Source organism: Sylvia atricapilla, chromosome 5, assembly GCF_009819655.1.
Source record: "Sylvia atricapilla isolate bSylAtr1 chromosome 5, bSylAtr1.pri, whole genome shotgun sequence".
Taxonomy (NCBI): Eukaryota; Metazoa; Chordata; class Aves; order Passeriformes; family Sylviidae; genus Sylvia; species Sylvia atricapilla.
This window is the reverse complement of record NC_089144.1, coordinates 72,461,402-72,485,985: the sequence shown is the minus strand read 5'-3', so window position 1 is coordinate 72,485,985 and position 24,584 is coordinate 72,461,402. Positions and strand designations below refer to the sequence as shown.

Below are 24,584 nucleotides of genomic sequence, written 5' to 3'. Positions count from 1 at the left end.
TGGGCAATCCAAATCTTATGCGTTGGAATGGTATCAGACAATCTGGTGCTAAAACCTACATTTCTGCACGCTGCATCAGCTCTAAGTTTCATTTCCTGCCTGGTCTTTCCTTATCTACTTTTTTCTGCCAAGCAAGGCATCCTATGCTCCTTTTACACATTACCAACGTGCCTTATAGAGGCTGTACTCATTTTCTTCCTCCAGATGCCAAAGTCGTGGCATTCCCAGGAAGGAATCAAAGATATCCTATCAAAGTCATGACCAATGGCACCAAGCATGCAGTGCAACCATGCACTGCCCACTGCAGAAGGAGCAGAAGCACACATCACCAACCATGAACACTTCAGCTGGCACTACTGGTTCTTCCCACTGTTGGCACTGAATTTATTCAGTACTTAACCAGGGGGGGAAAAAAAAATCTCTACAAGCCAAACACCAACTACAAGTAAAACTGAAAGCATTAACAGATTAAATCCGCCCCTGAGCGTCGAAGGCTCTCACCATAAGGCTCTTTATTAAGAAGTTAAGTCTTAACAAGTGGCTTAAGGGGTGGATAAAGCTTTTCCTGGGATAATCTGCCTGCATGTTGCCCAGTGCCAGTTCCAGGCCATGGAAAGAAGAAAGAAAGTATATAAGATGATGAAAATCTTGGTTTGACAAATGGAAGACCAGTAGCTGAGAGCTCATCTCCTGTCCTTGCTCCCTGTAGTTCCCTGCTGTCTTCAGAAAGTCAAAGAAAAGTGATTTTCTACTCTGTTAGCTTCCTGAAAACAAAACCATATTGAAATTACACCTAAAATGCATGTGCTCACCCTAATTCTTTGTACTGTCAACCCTCCAGAATTTGCCTCCATCACATCTATTTCAACAATTCACCAATTAACACAAAGTAATTAACACTTTTGAAAGAGACTGCCTTCGGACAATGCTACCACGGTAAAACCACCACGATCACGATTTCAAGTACTACTGCTCTCCGCAGGCACTAATTTACAAGGGGAACATGCAAAAGGGGAAACCCAGTAATGGAAGGTCAAAAGCCGCGTTTCGTTTTTAATTCCCTCCTTTCAAGTCTACTGCTGGTTTGCTGCACACTGGAGAAACAGCAAGCTAATCAGCGGCTGCCTTTCCCCAAAGCCCTGCGCTGTTCTGGCTGGCCAGCCTTGTGCACTTACTGCGAGAGATCCGTTCTGCGTGCTGGCTGTGTTGGTGCTCTGCTCTCCGTGCGGCTGCGTGCTTCCGTAGAGCGTCAGATTGTGCTCGCTGGTCTGGCCTGCATAGTCCTGAGTGTGTGGCACCCCATACTCTGTGGGAATCCCATTCTGTGGGGGCGGCGGGAATGGGATGGTGGTGAATGGCTGCACCATTGCATCAGGAGTTGCTGATGGCTCCTGGTTACCCTTTAGAAAGGAAAAAGGAGAAAGGAGCTTTATACTACAGAAGATAGATCGAAACATCAGCCTGAGAAATGACACGCATGTTCATGTGAATATCCCACCCACCATCACCATAGTATTCCACAGTCTTCTATTATCTCTCCTATCAAAAAGCACATGCCTTGCTCCTCTGAGCCACGACACTGTTCTCTTAATCTTTTCAGGGCAATTTCCTTGCTACTGGGTGGCATATAGCAAACAAATTACAGGGTTTGCAGACTACATACCCCTGCGATCTCACACAAAGCTTTACACACAGTAAGGTGTTGTTTCAGAAGAGGGAAAAGGCACTCACACATTGGAACAGAGAAGGAAACACAGAAGGAACAGGGTTTCTCAACATTCCTACAAGTACCATTAACCGGGTCCATCTCCTCCAGCCTGACGCTCACTGCACACAAGCAAGCACATCGTGTGGTTCAGAGCACACCTCTCTGTTCTGGTACCATGATAAAAAGTACAGTTTTTAAAGTCTATCTGTGCAGAAGCCCCTCCTTTGCCCTGGAAGCACATACAGAGCACAGCTATCTGTTGCTGCAATATCCCACTTGCTTCTTGCTGGCCCAAGTGTGAAGACACCAAAAAGCTGTATGAAACAAGCTGAGATCCCAAGCCAGTTGCACAGTCACTCTTTCCCAATCCTGAGTGTCTCTACAATCACACAAGGCATTAATCACCTACTCCTCCCTCAGCCTAGGGTATCCCACAGAGACCTCTTGCATAGTGGACTCTTGAGCTTTTAGCACTGCCTTAGATGTAGCTAACACCAATCAGATGACTCAGAAACAAAAGACTGACCATGCAAAAGATACCCCCAGAAGACAATAAAAATGCTACCCCACCATGTCGGAAAACCACATGAAGGAAACAAAAAAAGCATGCAGCCCTGCAGCCTCTGCAGGGATCTCACCAAGGAGGGAGCTGCATTCAGCCACCTGGAGTGAAGGAGAACAGCCTTGACATTGAAGCCCAACACTGGGAAGCCCAGGCTGCTGCATCACTCCTACTGCTTTCACCGCCGCAGCAGGGAAAAAAAAAAAAAATCCACAGAAAAGATTTATGATAGGAGGACTGTTTGATTTATGTGCGTGTCAACAGACTAATCCTGATTTTAAATTTTGGCTGCTGTTCCAGCCCTGGGTCCTCCCCCACAAAGCCTAGAGGTGCTCGATGCTATTCTGACACCAGCACGCTTAAATCAATGGAGTAAATCGAAAAGGACCTTATCCTGTGGATAGCAAAGGCAGAGTGGGAATTGCCAAGCAGCCTTTCAGCAGAGAACACGCAGGGGCTGACGGACCTCCAAAGAAACCGGACAAACCTTCCAGTCCCTTTATCAGCCTACCTGCAGCTTTCCCTTCCAGGCGGAGGAAACGATGATAAACACAGCGCACCTCCAGCCAGCACTGGGCTCATTTAGACACTGGCTGAATCCCAAATCTGCTCTGACATTAGTCTATCTGGTCTGCCTCCCCTGGGGGCCACGTGGCCATGCGCTCCGGCAGCTGGGGAGAAGGAGAGGGAAGGGCATTCAATACCACTTAGCAGAGCTGAGCTGCAGCCTTGGCCCATGCTGAAGAACGGACAGTTTCAAGTCCAGCCTTGCTGCCTGCAGGAACACAAACTCTGCAGCCTTATCTGAGAGACAAAAACTGAGGCGAGCATGCCAGTGGCCAGTGCTCAGCCCCTCGCACGCACTCCCCCAAGCAGTTGCAGCTCTGCGGAGGTTTTTTCACGCACTAAGCACATTTTCTGAAAGCAGGACGGGATTTTTGTTTCCCCCTCAAAGAAGGAGGGCAGCTCCATCAGCCCTCCAGATCTGCTCATTCCTTTGATATTCTCAGCTACAAAGCAAGCCACGTGTGACTCTAAAGCAGTTCTAAAGCAGGAGGCAGGACAGGCAGAATGATGGCCATCCCACTGCAAACCAGGTATCAGCAATCCTATTGCTCACCTGCTCAGATTGTTTAACCCCTGACATGACAGCTCCATTCTGTCCCACATACTGCCTCCTTCCCAAGCTCTTTTGGTTACAATATTTCACTGTATTCGATGGTCTGCCTTCTTCCGTACAGCCCACGTTGTCTGCCCCGCTTTCTTATGTTACAAATAGGAGCTAAATAGGAAATTACATTTTCTTTCCAAAGAAAAAAAAATTCCACAGGAAAAATGGAGGAGCAGAAACTATTTCCAGTCTTCTCAGAACAAGCTAGATTTCCAAGCCAGCAGCATCCCAGGTCAGAGGAAGAGAATGCTGATCAGCCCCAAACAAAACCTTTTCTGCCATCCTATCAACAGTGCAGGGCTGCTCCCCACAGGACACAGTCCAGCATTCAACCTCACTCTTAGACTGTTTAAAATGCAAGCCAAATGAACCTTATATAATCTTATTTTCAGTGTTTTCACCTCTCAGTTAATACTGTTTCTTTCAGTTTAAATGCATTTCAACCTCTTAAATAATTTCTCTCCCTTCTTCAATTATCTACAAATGTTTGAAGGATGAAAAATGCTTACTCTCTCCTCTGTTGCTTGTGGCATTTTGATAATACATATTTACTTTGAGTTTAATCACACCTCTCAAGCCAAAATATCCTGCTAACTTTATTTATTATTTCTCTCTGATCTTCCTAAGATTTTTCAAAGGAGGATTTCTGGTGCAAAATAAAATGTTTTTAATACCACTGTCACTCCCCTACTCCTCAAATCACACTAACATGCAAAAGTCATATCTTTTAGTACAAATGCATCCTTCACTTAATGTCTCAGGTTATCTGGAGACCTATCATTATAATATTTGCCCAGGTTTCATAATCCCATGGAGTATTTGTATCTCAAAAATTTTTTCTCTTGATACAATTATGGACATATTCCTATCTGATTTTTTTTTTTTTAATTTTAATTTCCTTTGATGCTTTAGAATTACTTTTTTCTCTGTTTCCACTAGCGTCAACAGAAAGGGACTCCTGATGAGATCTCTGCAGGTTTCACAGCATACTGATATCCTCCAAACCCAGAGGAGATTCTCTCTCTTCTGTTATTCTACCAAATTTGAACATTTACACAACACTTCATATTTTCAAGAGCTAACACAGAACACACACACACACAAATCCCAATAATTTTCAAATACAGAACCTGAACTCCTTTCCCTACTTCTAAACCACCACATAAAATTCTGTCAGTCGGGGGTGCTTCTTCTCATGAGGTACAGAGAGCACAGAGAAACCCACTAAATTTCTGGGTAAAGGGAAATATTTTTGTCTATCCAATCTTGACTTACCTCAGCGCATTGCCAGTCCTGCCTGTTGCAGCTCACCAAGGCATCTTAAAAATGTACTCAGATGCAACAAGAAACCCAGACAGGCATGTCCAAGAGCAGTCACCATCCCCAAATGCACACAAGGATGTCAACACAGGACTAGGAAAACCTGAGCGCAGCTCTCCACGAAATATACTACCATCTTAAACTTCTGTGATGGGGTGAAGTAAATTTTAATCAATGTTCAGGAGCAGACAGACACTTCTCTTTGCCACAATGCATCAGGCTGGCAGTCTCCAGGAGGTGAGTGTGAGGGACATTTGGTTGCAGGAATAATCTTGCCAGTTCCAGATTAACTGATTAACTTTGCCAGCTTCTGCTGCCATGCACCAACCATGATTGCTGCCATCCCATGCTCAGACTGAGAAAGGCTGTTCAGTGGAAGTGAAACAGTGTAATAAACCCCTACTCCTTAAAAATAATTTAAATAAATAAATAAATAGATTACCCACCCCCCCCCCAAAAAAAAAAAAACCAAAAAAAACAACACACACTTCAGTATGATATATGTTAACCTATAGTTCAAAGAAAAGCAATAATTCCTGTGTTTTCTATTCCTTCTGTTGCTCTGTTGCCACAGAAATAATTCATTCACATCAGGTAGGAATTCAAAGCAGCTGCCCCCTTGCAAAATGCTGGCATCTGATTCATGAGCACCCAAGCCCTCAGGGCACAAGAAGGATATGGTTACCCATCTGGGCTCTGCTTTCAAGCCCCTGTTCTCAGAGGTCCAGTCCCATCCTTGCAGGGGCCAATTTTCCTTCTTAAATCAGGAGTTTGCCTACACAGATCAGTACAAACCCATCCCACATTTTGTTTAAAAAAACAAATCAGCTAAAGCAGTGAAAAATCCCTAATGGGGACACATTTCTAAGAGCTTATGCGGTTTTAAGTTAATTAATGAACTTTGCAGCTTCCAGCTAAGCGGAGGAACGATGAGTAACTGATGAGTAACCGCACGTGGTGGTACCTTGTGGAAGGGTGGGAGCTGGGACAACAGCTCAACAAGAAGCAACATGGTTCAGCAAATGTGACACAGGATGAATTCTTTCAGCAGACAGCAGGTGGTGATCCAGGATCACGGCGCTGGAGCGCCAAGAGCAAACACCAGAAATGAACACAAAAGGCCTCCTGCTTCCATAAATCTGTCAAAGATCAGTCTGTTCTGTAAGAAGTCGTCTTGTTTTCCTCATTAGAGAAATGCATGTAAGTAGAGGGATATGAAAGGAGCCTTAGAGCAAGGCAGCTCCAGATCTCTTCTGTATTGCTATGCCATAATATGCGTAGATAGTAAAGCCTAATAAAAATCATACTCCTGATAAAGCTAAACCAGTACAATTTCTGTGCAGACATGGCAAACTGCCACAAGGTAACTGGTCTGTGCTATCCATAACCCTATTGTGAGTCATCACAGAAAGGTGCAGGGAAATGGTACGGCATATAAGCATCAAACAATCTCTTAAAAATGCCTTTGAACTCTGCTAACCCCCAAATCACTGGGATTGATGCGAGTATAAGCCTATTAGTGGAAAGGGGTTTCTAATACATATGTCTTCACTGAACTAATTTTATGAATCCTTGAAGCAGCTGACTTGCAGCTAACGGAGGCAATTAACCTGTTTGTGAAGACCAGAGTTCCAGGCTACAACTGTTTGCTCTCTGCACCAATCTAATCCCTTCTGTAAACAGCAAAAATGTTTGGAGCTGGGATCTGAAGAGCCTGGCAGGAACCTGGAGCCGCTGCCCACCCTCAGCTCTCCGTAAGAAAGGGCTCTTTATGAGCACGGGGAATGCAGGGACAGTGCTGTCCCCCCTGGAACCCAGGTCAGAGCCTCCTGTCAGGGATGCGAACATCACACGTGCAGAACACCGCTCCCTGGTGTATACAGACAGGAGAAAGAGGGCTTACCACACAAGGCTGCTGCTCAGACAGGTGAGAATAATTAATTAATTACTAATGGCCTGTGTTTGCCCGCCCTCCCCTTCCAGAGATCAACAAAAAAGCTGCTGTAGCAGGATCTCTTTCCCAGCCCCTTCCAACAGCCTCGGATCCCAGTTCTCAGCTGCAGCTTCAGAGGGGCTCTGGCTGGAGCTGCCACCACCCTACCTGCAGCTGTGCACTCTTGCCCCCTCTCCCCTGCCAGCTGCCCACCACTGAGCCCTTGCAGCACATATCCCAGAAAAAAAATAATTTACTCACTTTTTATTGCCAGGTTAGTTTTGTTCCCAGTTAAGAGCACTGAAACAGCTTGGCAAGGAGCTGGAGGAGAACCGGAGGCAGAAAGGACAGGGGGTGGAGAAGCTGGGGAGGGAAGGGCCATGGGCACGAGCACTTGGATGAGCTCAGGCTGTCAGGGAGCCGCAGCCTCCGGCATACATTAACCCTCTCCACAGGCAATCCCACAATCTGCCTGCTGATAGCAAACGTATCAACAAGCACTTCTTCGCAAATGGGAATGGATACAAAGCAGTGTGAGTGATGGTCCCCACACCCGCCAGGAACTCCGGCGTTATGCCTCGCAGATAAAACACACAGGCTGGGGCATTCATGACACCAAAGATCAATTCCAGCCCACACTGGTGGCTCTCACAACAGAGAGAACCTGTTTTAAGCCTGGCTTCTTAAAACTGTGCTTTTGCTCTTTAGGGCCATGAAGAAACTCAAATACAAGACCAAGTGATGTATAGAATGATGAAGTTTCTGGGCTTTCCAATGCCCCAGACACTCCGAAACAGTGACTTGGCCACTGCAACCCTGCAGGGTGCCCACAAACTCACTACAAGCTCTCTATCCCAAAATGCACTAACACTTTCTCCATTGTGGCCATTTCATTGCAGATTAGCTTCTGAATGGGAAGAGTGGGTAAAACGCCTACAGAAAAGAAATCTGTGGGTGAAAAGGATATATACAAAGGATATAACCATCTCATATCCTTCTTCTTTGTGGATTCAGAGGGATATGTGACCTTAACCTGACACCTACTCTCCACACTACAAAGGCATTTCTGTAACTCCAGAGAGCAAGACTGACATGCCTACGTGTCTGGGACACAGACTGACAAAATCAACACGCTTTCTTGGTGTGAGTTGATCATAAAAGCAACTTGAAGACGATTACAGTAATAAGAAGTCCTGTATTTCATCTGCACATCTGGAGCTTGATCTTCATTTGATCTATGACACACTATGGTAGTAGAAAAGGATACTGGATTTTGAGTCTACTGTCATGGGTGCGAGAGCAATTCCTCCTGAATCCTCCCAAAGGCAAACTCTAAATCTAGGTAGTTCTGGAAACATCTGCTGGAATTTTATGGTAGTTTTGCTAAAATAAAAGGAAGTTAAAGTTCATGGGTACACTTTTTAAAATTTAAATCGGATGTAATCACTCAGGAAATGCCTTTTGCAGTGGCTTAAGTTAAGCCTCGATAAGCTAATCTTGCACCAGTTAAAAAAATATATATATAAAAAGAGAGGCCTGCACTCACACTTGCACCTAGCTAACCATTTAAAGGCATGTCTCGTTCAACTTCCTGGTGCAAGCTTACACTAGATTATCTAATCTTGCCCTTCCTAAATATGTAAAGCAAGGGAAGAACAACTTTACCTTCCAGTGCACTATCATTCCAGGCCACCAAAAAGTGTGCTGTAAAATAAAACAGCTGGCCTTTTTTTTTTAATGCCTTTAAGAACTTTATGGAAAAGAAGTTCAGGCTCCTCTTTTGTAGGAAAGAATGAAAGAAAGTTGTAGTCTTATCTTACTGTTATACACAGGAAGCACTCACTCATCCCCATACTATCATCACTTCCAGTAATGGCCAACTTTTGCTCTACCCCTCTGCACAAACACAAGCTCTCAGTGCTGAATGCATGCACAACTTGGTAAGATGTCCTCGGGCAACCTGCAAAGAGGCTTCCTGTTGGATACAGCCAAAGCTTAGAGTTATACAACATTAATAAGGCCCAGGGCCACATCTACTTACCACCCTGGAACAAACCTTTCACATTTTAAAAAGCACTGGTTTCTGCTCCTGAAATCTACATTATTCCCCACTCAGAAAAAAAAAAAAAAAAGTTTAATGTTACTGGCACAAAGGCATCCCAACAAATGCTTTCAATCAATTCGTGCTCTCTGGGGTTGATTAGAGGGAATTGTGCTTCGAGAGATATCAGGGTCCCAACATCTGTTTCCATTCCATATTAGGAATTTAACTACATCTGAGAATTACTGGGGAGAAGGGGTTAAAAGTGGAGAACAAAGGAAGAATCACCAGGACAGATATATCCTCAGCAACAAAGCCAGCAAATTAAGAGACAAGCTCAGGCTCAATTTTTTGGTGCAGATTGGTCCTTTAGCACCTACCCTGGTTGTGTTATTCCCAGCTCTGCAACATTGCAAGTGACTATTTTCCACTTAACATTCACAGTCAAATATTCTTGGGGGGGGGGGAAAAAAAAAAAAAAAAGATTTCCATAAGATGACTAGCTTTCAACAAATCAACATGAAAATAATGTCTGAAAATACTACAAATCCATTAATCCAGCAGGCACCCAGGGCAGCAGAAGCATGTCCCACACAAGGGAATTACTCCTCTGTCAGGCAAAGAGGGCTAAGTTCCTTCTCTGGGACCAGAATCAAAATGAGTCACAGCTAAGGAACAGCGTGCTGCAGATGTGTCACATATGTTTAATCCAAGCTAGCTGCCATCAGCCGTTCAGCAGATTAGCAAACCAACCACACTCTCCATTGCATGACTCTCAGGGAAGCAGCAGAAATCAGAGGCCAGTGGTGGGGAAGGAATGGGTAACTGCTTTTCAGGAGAGGTCCATGGTTGCAGCAGGATACCCGGGCACTATGTGAGACTTTAGATGGCACAGAGAACCTGCCTGTGCTGGTTCTCTGCCTTACTCCGGACGGCTAAAGGTGCTCCTTAGAAAAAGAAGGGATACAGAACATGGAAATATAACAGGGAAGAAAACACCACCTGGTCCCATGGTATCTCTTGACCAGGCTGGTAAGATAGTATCACAGTTACTGTCTCCTCAGCTAATTCTGCAATCAGGTTGCTCACTTCAAACAGCTTTGTTTCAAGGGAGACAGTAACTCTCCAGCTGACATATTTTCGAAAACCAGTATCTGCTTCTCCAACCCAAATCAAAGACCTAGCTGGACAGATAAGCAATTTTTCATCACATCTCTGCTTTGCAAATGGACTATTGCTCTGCATCTGCAAGTACATCACCGAATTCTCGCTAAGCGTGGAGAGTTCCACCTCAAGAATTCAGGTAGAACTGAATTGAGGTGCTCCTCAAGAATTCAGGTGGCTTTCCTGAATGTTTAAATCCTCATGAAACTCAGCACCATAGAAAGATTTGTATCTACTTCAGTGACAAGGATTTCTCAAAGCCCTTGCTATGTGACATAGCTATCTGGAGCAGACTCTTCCAGATCTCTATATATTTCCAGTGCTAGGAGAGCACTGTGATTTTGAAGATCACTTTTGGTATCAGGCTTTCCTGTCCTTCTCTCCCCTGCTGCGAAGGCAATGAGCTGAAGGAAGTAGTGAACCGTGCAGAGGGGCTGCTCTGAGCTGACTTGGCTCCTGGAGGAAGGACAAACCTCAAAGCCCTGTCAGGCAGCTTGACTTATACCTGCCCCTTCAATTCCCCAGATTTCAGTGGGCAGCAGGGAAGTCTTCCCACCTGCCTGCACTGCCTCCAGCACCACAGAGGAAAAAAAAACAGCCCTGCCTCTGCTGCCAGAGACGGAGGAGGAAGAAGGGAGAAAGCACCGGGAAGGGGAGAACACATCTGGAATCAATTGGAGAGCGCTGAGTGCTTTGGAAAGAACTGCAGAGCTGGCAGAAACCACAGCAAGGAGCCGCATGCTCGGACGTGACTTTGAAGCAAAGGTGGAGAACGTATGCAGCATATTTAAACACAAAACCAGAGCTCCTCTTGAAGCTTCGGGGTTTTTTTTTTGCATGCAAGCAGCTAAACGTCTCAGCCCTGTCACATTTTCACTGCCACTGGCCTATCATGGGTACACTCAGAACTCAGTACAGAAGACAGGAGAGGAGATGAGGCAAACGGGACCCATCTGTGACTCCAGGACCAGGACTCACTGGCACAGCAACATTCTATCAAGCTGCTCTCGGGGAGCAGGGCGGAGGAAGTCTGCGACTGACTTAGCACATATTTCAGAACAGAAATTTGATGGTTTAAAAACACAGATTTCTTCCCACAGTTACTTTCCATTCCAGCATTCTCCTATCTCTTGCTAGTCATTTGTTCCAAGAGTAGTTTCCTATTTTCAAAGAAGCCTCCGCTGAGTCCTGGAAAGCAGAGGTTCTGGAAAGGAGCAGAGTCATAGAGAAGCAACTCACCAGTCCTGCAGCCTGGCACAGTGAGTGACTACAGCTTTCAGGTATATTACCTGCCTGAAGGTGTGGGAAGCATTGCTACCTGAGTATGTGGCCTTGGCCAGATGAACTGCAGATATGCTTCAATATGCAAATTTTAAAAATGGAATTAAATTCAAAAGGGAACATGAAAGAGCTACAGAAATGAGCCCAAGATTGGAAAAAGCCACATGGCTGCACACTGAAAACCTTGAAAAGCCCTATTTATTTTGCTCATCATTTAAAATAAAAGGCAACTAATTATTTTATTAAAATACATTCATTGTGAGGAAAATAAAGCAGATGCTAATAATATTTAACCTATTTTAAAAAGTAAGCAAGAAAACCAATAGCCAAAAGCTGAGACTAATAAATTCAGCTCTGGTAAAAGACTCCATTTCATTTTGTTTACTGATTTGTAAATGACAGTCATTAAGTCAGCTAGTGAGAAGGACACAGTCTTTTCCACCTTTTCCTGCCTTTGTGCTGAAAACATTGTCATCCAAAACAGAGGTACCTGAGTGAGACATAATGGACTACAACGCAGGTACAGCCAGAAGAGAATCTAAAGCCAGACCTATAGGACAGTATCTTGGAAAGCTAACAAGAGCTGGTGGAAGTCAATGCACATAAATTAAAGCTGATTAAACTAAGCAGCATACACATTTATAAGCATAATGACCTCATCTCATGGAGAGGAACAAGCTACTGAAAAGTATAGGTGCAGTTTTGTGTACCACCCAATACGACAAACTACCAACTGGCATTGGAATCCGGGGCTGCACTTCCCCTCGTCTGCTGTTGTGATATCCAGTCACACCGCAGCCACTGCCAGAAAATTAATCCAAACAACAGTCATCTGTTTGGTCATAAACTCAACTATCTCGCTTTGTATCTGCTTAAGCACAATGCCCCAAATGGTGGGGAGGCTGAGCATACGGCCAGGGCACAGAGATGAGGGGCACTGTTCTGCTCACAGCAACTTCAAAATGCACCTGAAAGCCACTTTACTGCAGAACAAGAGGCTACATGGATATTTAGCATATGCTATTGCCACTACCTGCTTCATTTGTCCTTCACTTCTAGGGTATCCCCACGTAAGCCAGCACAAAGCTGATTCATGCACAGTAAACTCGTCGAGCATCTCAGAAAAGATTTTCCCATTGTTACAAAATCCTTTTAAAGCCTCTTTTCCCCAGGCCTTCCAGCTAATGTATGTTTACCACATTCCAGCTGTAACCACGAGCCAGTATAGACTTCTTCTCTACACAGGTCACCTGCACAGCTCATAGGTAAAGCTCAAGGTCAGCAGCACATCTGATCACCTTTCAGGTGCCTCTTCCTGGGCTGGGTATCACTGAAGCAGCTCCTGCAGCCCCCACGCTCAGCAGCACCACTGGAAACACGCTGCTCTCCCTTGCCTCCATCATGTCAATGCCCTGGGACACATAAAGCCTGTGCTGGTTTAACAGTAGCAACTTGCAAAATATTCACATTAAACTACTGCATATCACTGGCAGTCCTAGTTTAAAACCGCTCTGTTTTACTGAAGCTAAATCAATATACCTTAAACACTGAATTGATAAAAGAGCATCTCATGTCAGGGCATGTCTGTCAGCACCTGCAGCTCCCTTAATATATTACTGCATATAGTTCCTGAGAAGTTTACCCCTCCATAATTCTCAGCATATCCCCACCTTCCACAGCCAAGTGCATTAAAGGTCCTATTTCTTCCCTGCTCCTTGCACACCTACAAGACAAACAAAAACACAGGCTAATCAAAAGTTAAACCCATTTAAGCCAGTCCATTTGCCCTTCTGTACATCCCCTTTCACACTCCACAGTGTCAGGCTAAACAAAGCCACTCACTCCAGGTTACAGGCCTGAAAAAAAAAAAAAAAAGCATTAGCATCTGGCAGCCAAGAACAGCACCCCAGCATATGAGCCTGAGAGCAAATACAAGTCTCTGGCACAAAGATGAAACACTGGGACATATGCCTGAGTGCTCCTGTCAATCTTGCAGTGGGGGAATGCCCGATTTTTTTTTATATATATATATATTTTTTATTTTTTTTTTATCATATTACTGAAAGGAAATGCCAGGGACTGCTGTGGCCCCTGTCCCTTGAGGCTGCACTGCTGCCATCAGGCTGCACTGCCTTTGCAGCAATGAATATTTAAACAGGGCAATAAATATTTCAAGGCACATTCATCCCAATAAGAAGTCTACTACCATAAGAGAGATGAGACAACCACAGAGGGCCAGGGCCGCTCCCTGTTCTGCCCCTCTGGCTCCCACACAGCCTGCCCTTCCCTGGCTCTACTTCCCTCCCGCCCTCAAAAGGCACCTGACAACCTCAAATATTCATGAATACAGCTCCAGTTACTTTCCAAACAAGCAAAAACACCTGTGCAAAAAAGTAACAAGGTGCTCTGCTTTCCACAGAGGTGCAGAACACAGTTAGCTTATGCTTTGCTTCTACCTCTCCTGCGGCTTCTACCTCTTGGGTGCTCATACCCAGGAAGAAAATAATTTGCTTGAAAACCCCACAGGGTCTTAAATCTTTCAATACTGCACCTTAAAAGACAAAAAAGCCTAAGATCACCAAACTCAAAGCTCAACCAGCACCTGGTAGAGAAACAGTACGTGACAATCTGTCTTTACTCCCCACAACTCCCTCCCTTAATTTCAGCAGTGCATTTTTTCAGGCATTTTTTGGGTGTGAGCGGCTTCACTGGCCTCTCAGTGGGATGCTAACAGATGTACACAGCTCAGCTATTGCTGGCACAAATAAAATCAGCTAGAAATCAAGTTTAGGATGGAACAGAAAACCCATTCTTTTACTCAGCTATCACATGCTTGTCGTTCACGTACTGGGGGCTATTATGACTGACACTGATAAAAGATTGTGGTTTATAAGTAGGACCTTAACTACGCTCTCTCACCTCTAAACTTCTTGGTTTTTAAATATAATTTCAGGGGGTAACTGATACTCTGCAGAAAATCAAAATCACATCTAAAGATATTTATTCAGGATCAAATTTATAGGGCGATGAAACCTGCAACCAGACTCAAAAATGGTCTTTTGTAGGAGCTTCCACTGCATATCCACCTGGATTCAAAAGACCTAAGATATTTGCTGCTCACACAGCGTATGGAGAAGGCTTCAGAGAACAAATACACATACTCTGAGTGAAAGGAAGCCAAAAAGACACCTTCACAAACAGCAGCCAAAGGGTTATCCTGAACAACAGACACAAGCTAGTCTGCCCTGGCTAAGTGAGCTGCACTCTGACATCTCCTTTCCAGGTAAAAGTTTTAATTAACAGTACACAGAAAGAGAGTAATCTCTGCCTTTACCGGCACCCACAGACCATTCTTTAAAAGTCGATGGTAACCAAACAGTAATCACAACATGTCACACGCTGTCAAAGGTGCCTCTCGGCCTGCACTAGGAGACACTCTTCATACCTGGATCCTGGCCCATCTCAAAGTACAAGATGGGCACCAAATGGCTCAGCCGTGTCAATGGCTTGGGCACAGCAGGGAGCATGCAAGGGTATGCGACAGCTCAGCAAGGTCTGCAGATGCAGCCTTGGATTAAACTGCTAAATTCCCCTGCAGTCTCATTTCAGCTGCTTTTAGACCTTTGAAGGAGAACAGCCAGGTCTTTGTTATGCACAGGAAGGGCTCTGCAGCACACTCAGAGCGAGCTTTCTACTGCAAGCCAGAGCTCCTGCTATTTCCTCCCTGGTCCTCACGGCCAAGGCAAGAGACCAACGCATCCCCCAAGTGCTGAACAGCCTTCTTGGGATGGCCAGTTTCATATTAGCCAAATTCTCTCTCATCCTCCTGCTCTGTGGCACAAAATGGCTCCAAAGTGAAATACTGAACCATCAAACAGCAAAACCTCTTTGCAGACAGCATTTCAAGGAAGAGCACCTGCCTATTGAATAGGTAGATCAATGGCCTGCCGCCACCCTCTGTCCCTTCTGCTCCTGAAAGAGCAGCAGCATCCCTTGGTCAAGACTGGCCATTAGCCACACCACCAAAATGATGCTGTTTGCATTAAAAGCATAAAACAGCAGTCACGGCAGTGTAATTCAGAGATTGACAACAATCCTGCTGCTTTGCCAGCAGTGAGTCCTGGGATTTTACATTTCTGCTTCTAACTACCACCCCAGCTGTCCTTCATATATCACTGAAACTAAAGAATCCAGTCAGAAGTCAGATGCAACCTGGCCCAAAAAACACCTTGTACTTTCCTATCTTACTAAAAGACCTCATACACAGAGAAAGGAAAATATCTTGGAAGATGAGCAATTATCTCACCAAGTAATTTAGCGCAGGAGCCACCATGTTACAGTAGACATCAAAATAAGGAGCTGACTTTGCAGTTCCATGTTACTGCCACGATGCGCTGCATACCCAGCGGCACGTTAACATGGAAAAAACAGCACCTGATCCCATGAAAGAATAAAAAAAAATACATTTTGGATACCATACAAAAAGTGTTAGAAAGGAAAACAACATTTAATTCTGTGGCTCCTGAGGACCTCTCACGACTCAGAGAAAAAATGCAAACAGATGAAAAAGTTCATTTGGATCATATCAGCCTCACTGGCATGCAAAGGATGGAGCAGGCACCCTGCGGACAGGGAGGGAAAGATTTGCCATGGATCAGGTTACTATCACTGACAGCTGACCTAAAACACCACAAGATTTGACCAGACTCTACCCTATCCTCTAAATTTCAAAGGTACTACTGCCTCTTTTAAGAGATACAAGGTACAAAACATGTACCACTGAGGTGAGGGAGGAAGGAGATCCTGCAGCACGAGTATGTAAGTGCTCCAGACGATAATCCTCAACATATTAAGAACTAGCCCAATTAACTGAAACAAGAAGAAAGCAGAAGTGAATTGCTCTTTTTAAGATGTAGAATTTTCAATGCAATGCAATGAGGACATAAGGAACCAGAATAATTTCTCTGCAGTCTGAAGCTACTGCGTGGAATAGACAGGCAGTTGCTCTGTCCTACAAAGACGCTCTTTGAAAACAGATGTCCGTCTGCGAGCCAACACACTCAGCTTGGGAATTTAGAGACCCAGCTTCCTGTATGGGCTCCACGGTCTCATGCCCTAGATGGGCCAGCACAGCCCACAGACATCGCTGTCAAACCTGAGAAATGTTCTTCAGTGTGAGCCATCAACACTTGGTTATAACTCTACCTCATTTGATGGGATCTGAACTTCCCATCATTACAAACCGAGCTATATTTCCGTCCTGGTAAATTTTTAGATAGCATTTATGTTCAAAAGTGACCAACAATAGCATGAGTAGTAGCCCACAGTAGCCAATATATTGTTAACAGAAGCGTCCTTGATTATTAGGCCTTCAACATCCACGAGACGTTTCACAGGAAGATTGATACATCTGAAAAAATTCCTTTAAATTCTTTTTGATGAAAATCACTCTTTTAGCTTCCTCTTGTACATTTAGGACATAAAGCCTTTTCAGTGTCCCAGTGTTTGGCACCACAGGGCACAAGAACCACCTCTAGTTTACAGCCGTGGCTGATCTTAAACGATCACAACGGGAAAGGTTTTGCGTTCTGCTTCTGCTGGGTACCACCAACATCACACCTAATCAACAGACTCATCTCCGTGCACTTCTGCAAGAGCTAACTTCTAACACAGCTGACCTCACATGAGGGCACAGGAGCAGCTCACACGGGCACAGTAATTCCCTGGCAGAAATTTGGGACAGACACAGCTGAAGGCAATTCCCGTACCACTTCACAGCTGAATTCTTGAAGATGTCCCTGCTCATTTCAGAGGGGTTGAACTAGATAACCTTTAAAGATCCCTTCCAACCCACATCATTCTATGATTTTAAGGTTTTATGATTGGCTACAGGAACACTCTTCTGCTAGGATTGCCTGAACAGTAGCCAGGAGGCTCATCACAACCCTGCATTTTAGCCTTGTCAATCAAATATGGTTCTTTCCTGCCACCTGATTATTTTCTCCTAGATTTAGGCCAGAGAGGATCTCAGAATAATTGTACAGTGACACACAGAGCCTCACCTAGAGGCCTACTACACTTTTGAAAGCCACTACGGCCCTCTACAAACGCCCCAGAAGAATGAAATTTATCTTCCTCTATGCTCCTCCAAAACATTAGGAAATTCCTATTACTCAGTTCTAACTACTCTTCTCTGTGTTACAAATAACAGAGCTCAAAGTTTCCTACCCACACAGAGAAAAAAACGGCCGCTGGCTTTCTGTACACTTCTGCTTTAAGCAGAGGTCTGGTTGGGAGATCCATTCCTGGCCATGTCAGCTGCCAAGCAGGACCCCAAGCCACCCATCAGGCAGGGAGGATGTGAACACTCTCAGAGACACCTGGGGCTGGAGCCTTCGCTGCAGCTTTCTCTGGACTTCTGTGCAACACTAGCAGTAACTCCTGCAGCTCACTGTCAAAACAAATTAAGAGTTCTCCTAACAAAAAACGAAAAAACATTCCTGAGAAATCTCAGTTGAGCTGAAAGGGACAACAAAGTCACCACCCTTCTCACCTCCTCACACCAGGGTTTGTTAGAAGACCTTCATTTTGTCTAGGGCCAAAGTCACCATTGGGCTGCTCAAAGCTAGTTTCAGACTTGATGGAGAACACGGATCATGGATCTTTAATCTGCTTAAACCCAATTTAGATTTGTCTCATTGAACAAGACAAAGTATTCAGAAGTCGCACTTTCTGATGAAGCACTGAAATCTCCACAGTATTTTTTCCACTCTTCAGAAGTCCATGTTCCCAGATAACTTCAGTCTCACACCCCTTGCAGCATTTTGATCAAAAGAGGCTTTGAAGACCTAGTGTCACTCAGAAAAATTCTCTTAGGATGAAGGTTTACAACTGGCTTTGGATGACCTAAATTCTTTCTGCTACCAAGAGAGTCAGCCCCTCCTTGACTCTACCATGTTGTCAGCCACACTTAGTGTATTCACAGTCTGCCACCCATGGCCCTGTGAAGGACACAAGGAGCAAGAACTGTCCAAAGTTCCCACCCCAGCCTTCAGTCACCACCTTCCTCATCAGTCTGTCTCACCACACCACACTCTTCGCCAGGGATTAGCTCCATCACACAGCCTACTGTGACTCTGAAAAAGTGTTAACGCCTCCCCAACCAAACTCATAGGAAAGGGACTCCTAGAACTACTTTTCCTCCCTTTCTCACTGCTTCAAGACAGAATGCTTCTTCCTGGAACACGGTGGGAACAGACCTGAGAAAAGATTTGCAAAACCAACACAGGAACATTAACCGTTATCACACACAAAGAAAAGCAAAAGGGTAAGTAAAAGCAAATGAATCGGCATTAAATATTTGAGCACTAAGCAAAGCTAACACAGCACAATATCTTATAGTCAACAAATTGACAAATTCACTAACTTTACCAAATTAACACGCTGTTTCTCCTACACCTCCTGATTCAGGCTGGAAGGATCATTTTTATGTTTAGACAGATTTAAAACTATGCCTGTTGAAACTGAAGTCCTTTCCCTTGCCGCCCTATTTATCTCAATCACATTTTATAAGGGACAAGAAGAGACACACATTGAAAAACAAGCCTTTCCTACTCCTGCTCTCTAATATTCCTAAGTACTTTGCATAATTGTTCAGTTTTGATAACCTCCTTTCATATGATGCCATAGCAAAAATGAGAAAAGCTACAAAGATCAACAAATCAAATTAATGGTTTCATTTTTCACAGAGGGTACACTAGACAAAAGAGGACTAAGTACTATCTAAGAAATCCAAACCCCTCTCCAAGGCATTTTTAAATCAATCTTTTAAAGCAATTTAAAGCAGGTTTTGCTATTAAGACTGGAGGGAGAGCATAGGCCTAGATAAAGAGCTTCAGTGAGACCTGATAGGTGAATGATGGTCTGTGTAGGTCAAACTCTGATTATCTACATCTTGGCTAATCAAAAGCAATTATCTGAAAGTCAAATATGCCCTCCAAGTCAGATAACTCATGGAGACCAGGACTTATAAACAGCACACAGAAATCCCAAACTCCAACGGACCACAACTGCAGACACTATGAATTTTAAGCAGGATAACCAAAGGACAGTTCAGACGGTTTTAACCATACTCAAGACTTCCAGCCTGAGGGCAGACTTCAGAAGCTGGAAAGATTACCCTTGCAATTACTTGGACATTTTTGGGTGCGTCCATGCACTCTCAGATGACAGGCTAACTCGGAGTGCAATTCCAGTTAGGTATTTAGAGACTACCCAGGGTAAAAACCTCCATTACAGGCACAGCTGGTAGAGTCAGGCTGGCTACTTGCCATTGTAGGACCCAGTTTCCAGTTGTTAAAATTCCAAGATACCATTCCAATTGAATTTTTGGTTCATGCTATCTGTAATTGATTTTAGAGTTGGCAGTTTCTTTTGTTACTTAAGCCATAGCAATCCAACCTGAGAAAAAAGTGGGGGGCATGTTTTGTCTTGTTTATGATTAAGGGAGGAGGAAACTGCCACACACACTTTGAAAAGTCTAAGAGAATTACTTACTTAACAGAAAAATTTGCATTTCGGGAATCTATATTTAGCTATCAAGATCTGACCAACATTATAACAAAAGTATGGAAAATTACAGCGCCTGCCTTACATTTAATCAACTAAATCTCTCAGTAAAGCTATATGCAATGGTCAAAAAAGGCTAAAAGATAAAAAAGAAAGAAAGAACCGTATGCAAAACCTGCCAAAAAGGAAAGAAATGATCCATTCTTTATATTCCTCACAAAACGAACAAATGGTGGCAACATGCTTTATGTTAGATACTAGGAAAGACTTAGCAATGCTCAGAAAGGCCAGCAGTGGAATTACAAATGCTTTTAAGGCAGGCTACTCACCATCAGGAATGGTTTAGATATTGTTTATTCTAACAGGAAACAGAGATGCTCTTAAGGACAGCCGGCAGTGCACCCCGTTTTCTGTGATTTCATGCTCTCATTTGGAGATCACCCACAGCTTCACAGGGGATACTGGCCATGTCAGATCTAGGTCTGGAGATTACTGACAGCAGAGAAATGATCCACCTCCAGTACTTTGCACCATCGCCTTTGCAGGGATGATGTAACATCAGGGAGCAGTTACCCACCTCAAATCCAAAATTACCAAGAAAAAAATCCTCAAAGTACAGGAGGAGAAAACTAAATTGAGACAAGAAGCCTGAGCACTACCAGAACAGGCAGCTACAGGGAGCAAGGAGATAGAAGAGACAAGTATGACTGCAATAGGAGCAGAAAAGGCAAGCTAAATGAGGAATGAAGGGAGTGGGTGGAGAGTTAAAAAAGCCTATGACAAGGAGACTGCAGTGAGGACAGGGAAGAAGAGGAGCAAAGAATAAGCAGGGCTAAAACTCAGCTGAGAAGGAGCTGAAGTGATCATGGTAAAGTAGTAGTCTGCCAAAACAGGAGAGCACATAACTGGAGAGGAATGGAGACTGGGAGAGTGTGGATATGGTATGGCTTGTATGGGACAAGCTACTGGCCAGGCATCACGTGCAGAGAGTGAGAGGAAGATGCAGCATCCATCCATCCTCCAGTGATGGAGGGCAGAGGTGAGACAGGAGAGGTCACACAGGGAAGGAAGAGCGGGGAAAACGTGCGTATTAGTGTACGCCCCCAAAGCCTAAACCAGAGCCTAATAATGCCAACCATCACCATTCCTCTGCTGTCAGCAATGTACAAAACCAACTGGCAAACACCGATCAAGCTGGCCTGCACAGAAAATGACAGCTAATCACACAGTCAGTCCAAGTGGCAGAGGTCTGTGGGTTGTATCTGGGATGGCCAACTCTGCCACTGATAACTTGCAGGGGTCATCATGGTGCCACATACACTGAAGCTCATGGGGATGGTCAGAGGGTTGTCTGGTTTTTCTTTTCCTTCTCGTGGAAAAAAAAAAAAAATAGCATACAAACATGATTAAAGAGTATCACTAATAGCCGTAGAAATAAAGAGAACAAATGAAGGTTTCTTTCCTGACTTAAAATACGGAAATGCCCTGGAATTGAAATGCCACCCTATTACCATCTCCATCACTCTCAATTCAGTTTAAGAATAACACTGCTTAATGAACAGTTTTGCAAAGGAAAAAAAAAAGAAGATCAGGTATTAAGCAAAACATATCATTGAACAGCATTTGTCCCGTTTTCTTTTATGCATGGAAAACACACTATTTCTTCCAAAAGCTTCCAGTTGAGCATTAATTGCTGTCTTCCATGGACCCTACAAAACCAGCCTATATATGTTCTGCCCTCACTGGTTGCAGCACAGCCTCCAACAGCCCAGTAAAAAAACCATCCTATAGAGCAGAGGATCATAAGTGACTCTACAGGAGCATACAAAAATATTTTTGGTAGGAAAATTATCATTTCTCTACTCTGATTCCAGAGAACATGTCTGATAGAAAAAATACTGACTACATTCTTTTAAATAGTATTTGTGAGAAGACTGAGGCAAATTAACCATCTCCTCCCTGCTACTCAGACCTCCAAGGAACGCCTGCTAGAGAAGTCTACCACTCCGCAGATGAGAGAGGTAAGTACGTTAAGGAACTCATTGCAAAAGGGCAGCCAACTGCACACACCATTTGTGGAAATGGATCTAAAACAGGAATATGGAGCATTTTACCCAAAGCAGACAGTAATTCCAGAATCCATGTCTAAAAGACATCACACAGAGAGACAGCCATTGCAGACCCCTTTTGCACTGATGTTAGATTTTTATAGTAGAAGGCTGGTCAATACTAATTAAATGCAATGGAGCCATCATGAATTAATAACCTGGAGGGAAAGATGTTGCTGGTTTTAAGGGCCTTCCTCCTTTGCAACCTTGAAGTTCTGTAATTTTTGGTAGCTTACTAAAACCGCTTCACTGATCCAGATACTTCATAAATTACTAGTTCTTAAAACATAATTAAAACTGTATGTTAAATTTACACAGCCTTGGCAATCAAATATCAAAGCAAACTTAGGCATCCTCATTTCTCAGTTCCCAGGGATAACCAACTAGTCACCTGCAGAAGCAATTCACTAGGGAGCAGCGAGGTTATTTCTAGGACAGGGACTCAAGGAAATGGCAGTGCTGTATCAAGTTGCTTTTCTCCATCCTGCCTAAGAAATGTTGAATACAGCTTCTGCCAGCCCAAGGCAGCTCTACAAGCACCTGCAGTGGTTCACTTCTACTGCAATGCATCTCAAAGTGCTCAGCACAGGGGACAAAGAGAAAAAGACTGAAAAACACTCACCAGGTTCTGATAGGCCCCACTGATTTTCGGGCCCTTAAGAGTAAGCCCTTCTCAAGCACCAATGAAATCTCTAAGTATAACAACAGTTACAGACACAACCCACAGCCCCACCTCAAGCAACTATGTCCTAATATCAGGGAAAGTGGGATGCAGATGAATCTCTGCATTCCCAGGGGACAGTCTCCTGGTAAAGTGACTGGACAGGATTTCTTTCAGGCGAACCTCTGCCACTGCTGTGGTGTCTTGCAGCACTCAGAAGTCCTGTGACATACAGCAGAAGAGAATGAAAAGCCAGGGGATAGGTACACGCACTGAGTCATATACCATATAAACAAACACCATTACCAGAGTAGCAAAGAAAGGGGAAGAGCAGAAGTCCATGGACAGAGAAGAGAACAATTCCCTTCAGACAGCTCATGCAAGTTTGCAAGATTATACCAAAGCAAGGAGCAAGCAGAAAGGACAGTCGGACTGAAAGGAAAGGGACACGCATCCTCAAAGCAGGGAAAAGGGACAGGGTAATAATAGTAGCTCCTAAAAGAAGTTCAAGAGGAAAAAAGGGGGCCTTCTACTACACACAGATAAAACTTTCCTTTCTTAATTCTTTCTCTTAAGGGAGCAGGGGAATCCTGCAGCATCCAGCTTGCCCGGAGGGGGACAGAACCCAAAGCAGCCGTCAGAGGACAGGAGGGGGGAGGCGGTTCTGGGACTCAGCCTCCCTTGCAGACAGCTCAAACAAAGGAGTCTCCTGTAACGGGATGCATTGTACATTTTTAGCTAGCACAGGGTGGCTGTCCTGACAGGGCTCCCCATCTCCTGTCTCCTCCCTCCAGCTACACACCCTTGCATGGTCCCAACGTGGACCACGAAGATCTGTTTTATCTCACCATTACTGTAATGGGAGGTAGAGAAAGGAAAAGGGAATGAGGCAGAGGAACGGAAAAGGAGACAGAGCGGCCTTTAAAGAGTCAGCCACTGCTCTGATTTAAATAAGATCTCCATTTAAGGAGCACTGCAATTGTTGGGTTTTCTTAATTTAAAAAAACAAATCACTGACTGAGCAAGCAACTTTTGGCTGCTCGAGTTGTCTCACAGCTACACGCACGGTCTGGGAAGGAAAGGGTTATAGAAGGGGGAGGGGAAAGGGAAGAAAACCTCTGGAAAAAATGAGACTGCTTGCTGGTTCATTTTAACAAGGACATAAATTAGTCTGAAAGCCACAAACGCCATCACCTCCCTGAGCCCTGGGCAGAGTGTAGCAAGTCAAACACGTGCCAAGATAAACGGGGCTGGCTGGAGCCTCCGAGGGGTGCTGGGGGAACAAGAGGGGGCATGCTGGGAGACAGGGCAGCAGAGATGCTTCAAATGGTGCCACAAAATGGAGACTAGTGATCCTACAGCTGCACAAAAGCAGACCTTCTGATGTTTCTGCTTACACCCACATCAAAAGCCGGGAACTCAAGGCAGATAAAGAAGGAAAACGGGTTGCTGAGGTCAGAAAATAGCAGTTCTGCAAAGTCTGGCTTTAATTACCACAAGCAGCCCTTCCTCCTTCTCCTCCTCCTCGCCTGGAAGAAGGCCGCCAGCGGGCAGCAGCCCAGGTGAAAGGTTCCACTGCTGAGAGCAGAGAGGGGAGCAGACAATGGCGGGGGGGTCTGGAGTCATGACAAAGGCACGCACACACACACACTCAGCGCTGCCGGCTGCCACATGGACTGGGGGGGACCCCTTAAGGAGGCGGCCGCTCCTTCCCCACTCTCCGAGATGCTCGACACCTTCCCCCTCTCCCAGCCCTGATGGGAAACAGATTTGGAGGAAAACGCCAGCAAGGCACTGGGCTGTCCAAGAAAGGGAGGGCTTTGTGCTCCACGCAAGGCAGCAACCTCACCATGCACCACACAGAGAAAAAGCCTTTTAGCATATAATTCCCATCCAGAGAAGACTCTCTCTTTTTATCTGCAATTAGTACATAATGTACTGGGCCTCGTTTAACACTCGTTTTCACTGATTTAGGATTAAGGAGGATAAGGTACTTTCTGTTAATGAATCCAAGCTCTTACTCTCATTAGCAATTTTTGTTTCCTCTTTTTCAAGCACGTTTCTACC

General features: G+C 44.6%; 1 protein-coding gene across 24 annotated transcripts in view; it reads right to left on the bottom strand.

The window, feature by feature from the left end:
- The window catches only part of RBFOX2 (RNA binding fox-1 homolog 2), a 170,887-nt gene that overhangs the window by 59,444 nt on the left and 86,859 nt on the right, over positions 1 to 24,584 (bottom strand). For all 24 annotated transcript variants that reach the window (XR_010743705.1, XR_010743704.1, XR_010743706.1 and 21 more), the window contains one exon: positions 1,176 to 1,400. Coding sequence is in view for 21 of the 24 variants with exons in the window: in XM_066320209.1 (XP_066176306.1) it covers positions 1,176 to 1,400 (225 nt within the window). In the remaining 3 variants the exon portion in view is untranslated. The remainder of the gene's footprint in view (positions 1 to 1,175; positions 1,401 to 24,584) is intronic.